This window comes from Toxotes jaculatrix, chromosome 8, assembly GCF_017976425.1.
Source record: "Toxotes jaculatrix isolate fToxJac2 chromosome 8, fToxJac2.pri, whole genome shotgun sequence".
Lineage (NCBI taxonomy): Eukaryota > Metazoa > Chordata > Actinopteri > Toxotidae > Toxotes > Toxotes jaculatrix.
In genome coordinates, this window is record NC_054401.1 from 18803981 (window position 1) to 18812412 (window position 8432).

At 42.1% G+C, this 8432-nt stretch overlaps 1 protein-coding gene across 2 annotated transcripts; it reads left to right on the forward strand.

Annotated features, from left to right (window-relative positions):
* The first annotated feature begins 630 nt into the window (after positions 1 to 630).
* On the forward strand, positions 631 to 4721 carry LOC121186613 (kelch-like protein 38). 2 transcript variants are annotated; one of them, XM_041045390.1, is made up of 5 exons: positions 631 to 818; positions 1682 to 2902; positions 3027 to 3168; positions 3307 to 3412; positions 3647 to 4721. In XM_041045390.1, exons 2-5 carry the CDS (start codon positions 1683 to 1685, stop codon positions 3934 to 3936), a joined length of 1758 nt encoding a protein of 585 aa, XP_040901324.1. In that variant the 5' UTR covers positions 631 to 818; position 1682; the 3' UTR covers positions 3937 to 4721. The 2 variants fall into 2 exon arrangements, with proteins under 2 accessions (XP_040901324.1, XP_040901323.1); XM_041045389.1 differs by lacking the exon at positions 631 to 818 and having other exon boundaries at positions 1665 to 2902.
* The last annotated feature ends 3711 nt before the right edge of the window (positions 4722 to 8432 follow it).

Below are 8432 nucleotides of genomic sequence, written 5' to 3' on the forward strand. Positions count from 1 at the left end.
ACCATCTGTAAAAATAAACCCGTAAACCTGTAACTGGGCATCATCACATGGCCAGAATCTCATTTTTTTCTCCTTCAACCCAAGGCTCTTGGTAAATCTGAAACATATTCTCTGAACTCATGGTGACTTATCTGTAATATCAGTAGTTGTGGTCGGTGTGTGGCTGCTCTTTCTTCTTGTATGCAGACCTCTTCATATCTGTGTTTATGTTGCTTCTACAGTAACCTAATCCTGTTTTTGTGTATCTGTGTGTCCCACCAGTCGGCCAACAGACTAAGCAGCCAACAAAATGAGTGTTATCAAGTATCAGTGTTGTTTTTACTGCTACAATCATGTGCCAGACGGAGATAGAGGTGATGGAGTGCACAGGAATGCAAGCTGTAGAGAAGAAAAGAGAGGTCTTGTGCAGGCGAAAGAAATGGAGTAAGAATATAGCATTGGAGGACAGGGGAAACAAAGGAGGAAATAGATGGAAAGACAGAGATTAAGTGATGGAGTCAGACAGATACTAAGTAAGCGCTCTAACATGTCACATGTGAGTCTGCAGTGCTGTTGCCAAAGAGAGGCTCTATTTTTAGGGGAGGAATGTACACAGAGGCCTCGTGGAAAGAGACCATAACAACAAACAGTGCGCAACTCTCTCCTACAAAGAGACAGCCCCCTTTGGAACATACAGTCACACAGCATCAACACGAGAGTAAAGAGGAAGAAAGAACAGGAAAATGTCAAGACATCATATTTTCTGCTGAGATCTAGCTTTGAATACAGAGTGGGACCCCTAGAAAGCATATAAAGAGAGAGAGAGAGAAGAAGAACAGGTAAGACTTGTATTCTAGCCACGGGCTGTATTGGTTTTTGTCTGATGTTGGCATGGCTTTGAATACATTTTAAGTATATATGGATCAAACGCAAGCATCACCTGTTTTATTTTTCCCGTACATGCGGAGGTGCAATTTTTAAAATGTGTACAGCCATTTGTTTAAGTTGTCATTTATGTTGCTTTAAATGTACATTTTAAGTTTTCAATTTTTTTTTCACATTTTGCACTCATATCTATTGCAGCAAAAAAAAAAAGAAAGAAAAAAAGTTGCAGTTGCAAATTCCAAATGAAAACCCAAAAAACACTTTTGAGACTCCACATAAAATGTCGCCACAGAACAGAAGCACCACTGGTCCCATGACAATGACACTTCTGTAACAGAAATAGTTGTGCAGGTGTTTCTGCAGTAATCTGCCCAGACAACTAGTCTCCAAAATGATTAGACAGGCATACTGGCTGTAGGCCGTATTCATGAAACATTTGAGTGGAGCAGTGCTGAATTAGGCCCATGTGCCAAATCTAAATCTGCATAATAACAAAGTTAGTGTTATAGTAATGAGTTGAGCAGGCTGCAAATTGTACATTTGAATACTAGAAAATCGAACAGTGATTTTTCTGAAAGTCTACCATGAATATTTGCAGGCTAAATTTCTATCATATGACACAAGCCCTTTGTGAAGCTAATTCCACTAATATCTCATGAATGAGAAAAAAATCTTACTTTGGTAAAGTGGATTCCACATTAAAGTAACGCTAATATTTGCTCATTTAATGTTTGACAGCCATTATTTTAAGTTTTCAAAAACAGCAAAGCCTGAAAATCAGATGGTTTGAAGATAACCACATGGTCTCTCTCCTCAGCATGGACCAACCAGAAGTCAAAATCTTCCACTACAAAGACAAGGAGCAGTCCTCCAACCTGCTCCTTCAGCTCAACAGGCTGAGACAGGAGAAGATCTTAACAGATGTGTTACTGTGCTCAGATAACACAGAGATACCTTGCCATCGTAATGTCCTGGTCTCCAGCAGCCCTTACTTCAGAGCCATGTTCTGTAACAACTTCATAGAGAGACAGCAGACCAAGATTGACTTAAAGGGCATCACCTCAACCATTCTCAGTAGTATCATTGACTATGTTTACACCGGACTTGTTATCATCAGCATGGACATTGTGCTGCCTCTCATGCAGGCGGCATCCATGTTGCAATATGGCCGCCTTTTTGAGGCCTGTTCAAGTTTCCTTCAGGAGCAGCTGAGCCCCGAAAACTGTCTGAGCATGATAAGACTCTCCGAAATTATGCATTGTAGCAGTCTGAGGGACAAGGCAAAGGAGATGGCAATGAAGAGCTTCTCTGATGTGTCAGCATCTGAGGATCTATGTGAGCTGTCCTTACCAGAGCTCATGGGATACCTGGAGGATGATAGTCTTTGTGCAGAGGAGGAACAGGTCTTTGAGACACTTGTTGCTTGGATCCACCATGATCCTTTATCTCGGCGTGGTGCCATTAGCGACCTTTTCAAGAAGGTTCGCCTTCGACACATCCACCCCACCTACCTCTTCCAGTTCATAGCCAACGACCCTCTGATCCAGTCCTCCACCCTCTGCACAGAGCTCATCGAATCTGTGAGACGCCTCATGTTTTCTGTCAACGCAAAATGTATGGGAGACACAGCAGTGGACTTCAAACGTCTCTGGGTAGCACCAAGGCGATACACCTACCATGATATGCTGGTGGTGGTGGGAGGGAGAAAGAACAATGAGCAGACCTCGAGGGAAGCCCTAGTCTTTGATGAGAAGAGCCAGAGGTGGCAGTGGCTTGCCAAACTGCCCGTTCGTCTGTACAAGGCCTCTTATGTTGCCCTTCACAGCGTCCTGTATGTTATCGGAGGCCTGACCACAAACACAAAGTACAGCCAAGTCAGTAAGACTGTCTACACCCTCTCCCTCAAGACCAACCAGTGGCGAACTGCGGAGCCCATGCTAGAGCCACGCTTTGCCCACCAGAGTGTCTCCTATCTCCACTTCATCTTCGTCCTGGGTGGCCTTGGGCCTGACACACGGGTGACAAACAGAGTGGAGAGGTGAGATGCACCATAATTAGCCAAAATCAAGAAATATAGTTGCTAATAATCTTGATTCGATGCTACGGCATATGCAGTATAAAACAAATGTGAAAGATACTAACAATCTCAATAATGCCATCAGGTACAACAGTATGTTCAACCAGTGGGAGTCGATGGCGCCCATGCCTGAGGCTGTGCTGCACCCAGCAGTGGCTGCTACTAATCAGAGGATCTACATTTTCGGAGGAGAAGATGCGATGCAGAACCCTGTCAGAATAATACAAGTGAGACATAGTGTTCTCCAGTCACTAAGTGACTGTATATGTTTTCATTTGATTGTGGCTTCATTGATTCGTCCATCCATCCATTCACATTCATTCACTCACTCTATTCATTCCTCTTCACCCCCCTCTCTTCTGTAGGTGTATCACATTGCCAGGAACATGTGGTCAAAGATGGAAAACAGAACGGTGAAGAATGTGTCTGCTCCAGCTGCCATTATGGATGACAAAATCTACATCATTGGAGGTAGTCACAGTGATTTAGACTTAAAACCGTTATGTAGTCAAGGAATATGCAATGTAGACAATTCAGCTAATAAATATAGAGATAAATGTAGAAAAAAACAACTGTATGCTCTTTGCTGAAACTCAACAGCATAGATTTTTGTTTACGAATGAATCAGATTGTGGAATTACATCAGTGCATTCTGCTATAGCCACACGAGCCGCCCCTCTCATATTTATATCTCCCCTGTCACAGGATACACCAGGAGAATGATCGCATACGACACCAAGGCCAACCGGTTCATCAAGTGTGCCAACCTGAAGGAGAGGAGGATGCACCATTCTGCCACTGTTCTCAACAACAAACTCTACATCACAGGCGGACGTTACATCAACGGCCATGATGTCATTGAGGACTCGGACAATTTTGAGTGCTATGACCTAAAGACAGACACTTGGACTTCGAAGGGGACTCTGCCATTTAAAGTGTTTGACCACGGCTCCCTGACTCTGACATGTGTCTCACAGACATGGGCAAAATCATAGCTGAGGCAGGGAGGACAGGATTTTGTGTATTTCACATGTCTAAGGTCTAATTCACATTTTAACTATATAAATTTCACAAAGATTTGTTTAAAATGAACAGACCATCAATCACAAATTAATTCTGCACCAAAAATGTACGTATTTAAAAATGCCTGATACACAAAAGTAAGCATACCTCAAGCATTTCAAACATTTGTGTATATTTAGTTGTTCTAAACAGTAACACTTGTCATTCATCATTTTTATACCTGAAAATTTATTTTTTTGTTTGTGTACTTTTCTCTCTGTGTTTTTATTTTAACATTCAAGCTTATGAAAACAAGCTATCCTACTGCACTGCCACTTCTCAACCTGTCTGACTTCACAGAGGGTGAAAGTGCTATTTTCAGTCTGCTCTAAATCAAGAGATTTCACTTGTCACGTTTAAATCCTTGGGCTGTGTACTGTTCAGTGCAAGTCAAAGCTATGTTCCTCTGCTGGGTTTGAACCTGCTGCTGTGTTTGGTGAACTTTTCGATCAATACAATTGATCAATGCTTCAATAATACCAGATGTTTCATGCAGTGGTGAAATGAAAAAAAGAAACACACAAAAGCATAGGACTTTGTTAAAAATGGAGCTTTAGGGTGTGTTCAGACAAGCAACGATAATGTTTTTAGTTTTTGCAGTTTTTTTCCGTGGGCATCTGAGAGCACTTTCCCATTCACCTGAATTTATCTTTTTTTAAAAATGGTTTTCTGATGTTTTTGTATTGTTTTTTTTCTGGTAATAAAATGTCACTCTTCACATGTGGGCTCTTTCCATCACTCTATCTGGACAACATGTCTTAACAGTTCTCAGTCAGTTGACTGTGAATGCAATCTGAGCAGCACATGTGTCCTGTATGTCTCATCATGTGCCTGTTTGACCCCACTCACACTCCTGTCCACACAGGGCCTCTACATGTCCAGACAAGTTCCTGGCAACATCACACAGGGGAATGCAGAAGATAATGCAGAAAAGGTATCCTTTTACAAAGAGCAGCCTTAAATATTATCCTGTAGGAACATTTTGAAACAGGTCCATCTGTTGAAGGTGAAATTAAAGCCAGGACTGCCCCAAGAAGTCTCAGCTGGCTAACATGAGTTTTTATGTTTCTGCTCATACAGATAGCACATAGAGATGCACAGGAAAATGGTAGACAGATGCTGCAAGGTCTTCAAAGCCAGATCTAGCTGTCTGTTTATCCAGGAGGACAGTGGTGATTTGTTTAAGTGTTCTTGGGAGCACAATTAGGATTTCTTATAAAAAATGACAGATAAGGTTAATATGAAGAGAAATTGATTCTGATCTCTGTAAGTAATATTAAGGAAGTATTAAACCACCTCTTTTGAACTGAATCCTCAAAGATCAGCAACAGCTAAAGTGATTACATAATTTCATTCATCAATGACTTTCTGAGACCAATGTCAGCCGTTTCATGCGGAGTAAACATAATGTGACCAGAAGGCATTACTCAGGAGACTCTGTGCATTTCTTTGAAACGAGAATTCACTGGGTCAGATGTTTCACTCACTCACTGCCAGCGAATGGAGTCTAGTGGACAGTGGGTGGAGTGGGCGAAAAAAAGGTGGGGGACTGGAAAGACTACAGTGTATAGGTGATCTGATGTTATTCTGAGAAACAAACAAGAGGGCAAATGTTACACCACGTGAGGCATGTGGCCCTGACGGTTGCCATGCGGGCTGGCAGATGTGAGAGACGACTAGGGACAGCAAGAAACTGATGAGCAGGGTTTCACAACAGAGAATCTGAGCGAGTGATGAAACTCATCCAGGAGGAACAGCAACAGGTGTAAATGTGTGTGTGACTGTGTGCAAATGTGAGAGTGTGTGTGTGTTTGTCATTAAGGTTTTTTGGAGGGTCGAGCAGGACTGACCAGCTGTCACAGCTAGTCACAACATCACAACAAAAACATGGATGACGGACAGAGGAGAAAGGCAGAGAAAGATTAGTCACTGGTGACCTTTTAACTCTTTCTAGTTTGATGGCTCATGCATCCATATGTCTCAAAAACACTGGCATTGGCATGTGGGAGAGATTTGTATTTTGGAAATATATAGACATTGTTTTAAGTGGGAGGATGAAAAATGGCAGGTGAGGGGAAATGAAAGGATAACACATAGTCGGGGCAAGAGAGGAACGGAGAGGCAGATCATGACAGTTGTCCCTGACAACACAGCTCCCAGGATCACCAACCACACAAAACACAAACCTCTCCACCATGTAAAGATGGCGATTCTCAGAGGGTAAACACGAGTATTTCCATGTATTTTCCTGCAAATCCTCTCTGATTGGTCTTACCTCTGTTGATCGAAGGTAATATACAACATTCAGTTCACTAAAGATACAAACTTACAACAGTGCTGTCTTCTTTTACTGAGGTTCAGTGCTCAAACTGCAAAAACTGTTCAAAGTGGAGAATTATTTTGGGCTATAGAGGAAATCTTTAGGGCTACAACCCTGAATGCCCAGGCCAGGCAGTGCCCATGGTGTAAACTGCTTTACTTCAATGCAAGCTGGACTAACATCAAACAGAGCACATCTCTGATTCACTACTGTGTGTGACTCAGGGAATAAACTAAACCAAAACACCTTAGAGCCTGAGGTCATAGCTTCCTTCTCGGTCAGTCATTCGCCAACTGACCAAACACTTACTGGGACTTTCCATGTCATCGTGCAGTTTGACCTGCTCTAGAAATAGATTTAATTAGACTTCAGGGTCTCACAACACCATCACACATTGCTGTATACCTCCTACATTTCAGACAGTAACACATTTTTAGTCTCCAAGTTCCCCTTTTTACACACACCACCGTGGCTCTGTGGAGTTACTCACACAACTGCTGAACTATTTCAAAGTGGGACACTTCTGCAATGGAAGCAATTTAAAGTCACGATCAGTACACCAAGTCAGAATACATCCGCCCATTTAGCTTTATTCTCATGTGACATCTTGTTGACAGCTTTTAATATGCAGATTGTGTGCAGAGCTCTCTGACCTTTTGCATATATCAGGGTGTTGTATTAAAACTTCAGACATGGAGTCACAGGTGCACCTGTTTCAAAAGCTTCAGCAGCACAGGACCTGTAATGAGCAACGTGCTGATGTCTGTAATGAAAACTCAGACTGAAATAAGCTTTTTCTGACTGAGAACCATTTTTTTATACTTGGTTATTATTCTTGGTGAATGCTGCAAAAAGGGCAACTAGGTGAACTGGAGAACAGAAGGAAAGGAATTCACAGAGCCCTTGTCAACAATAAAGCTAACCTTCTAGCATTGTAGGGTGTTTTGTAACCATCAGTAGTGAGTGTGCAGCACAAAAACCACATCAGCCACATCATCAAGCCTGATGCGTCCCAACACACTGACTAGAAGAGCTGAAACACTGTTGGTTCTTGGAAGAAGTGTACACTCACTGTGCACCATGTGCTGTTGCTGACATGTTTTGCAGATTGTGTAGTGTGTCATGAATTATGAGGACCCAGAAAATTCCCTCCCTCCTCTGACTGCATCAGTACAGACAGACATGTAACCATACACCCGTTCACACACATGGCTATAGATACACACACACACTTGCTTACCCACTGCTGAGAATGCAGCACACAAAGTGTTTGTGTGCTGCAAGGTTTTTAGGAAGTGAACTTAAGCGCTTTACACAGCAATACTCACACTGGGGTGTGCTTTAAATGAATACAGAACTTCCTCATTCATCCATGTGATCATTCTCACTGTATGCTGATGACAACCAATGTACATCTCCGTCTGATCTTTCACTACAACAATAACCATGAAAACATTTAGTTTTTCAATGAGCTTCCTGCCTGTAAAAGCACAAGGTCAACTGATAAGAGGAAGGCTATTAAAGACATAAAAAAGCAGATACAAACCTTGAACCTGATTCACACGAGCTTCACAGATGAGTGTGTAAATATGACATGTTTAATTAAGCTGATAAGAGGTGACCCAGTGCCCTGGTCAGACTTAGTTACACATTATGGCCCAAAGTAAACAAATTACCCTCAACCAGTCTTCACACATCAGCTGGTACTGTTTTTGGAAAATTAAAACACAATGGTAAACCCTCCTCCCTGCAGACACACACATGCATCCCCCAACACAATCCACAATGCAACCCAATACCCTGGAGGAATTCAAAGGACAACATCTATTTATAATACCAGGAGTGAGTTAGAATCAGGGGACTTTACAGCCATGTTACCATGAGGCTATAATGTTTTTTTCCCCCTTCATATTTACAGTCACATAAAGCCAGTGCTGATAAGCTTGAGCAAAACACTTCCGGAACAGTAATTACTTTTATCAACATCAGTGCATTAGCCATTAAAATCTGTAGTGAGAGACAGTCCTGTTATAGTCCAGAGGTAGACTGCAGTTTGATTTCACATACTTGGATGAGAGTGTATAGAGATGTGTGTAAGAATGAGTCAGT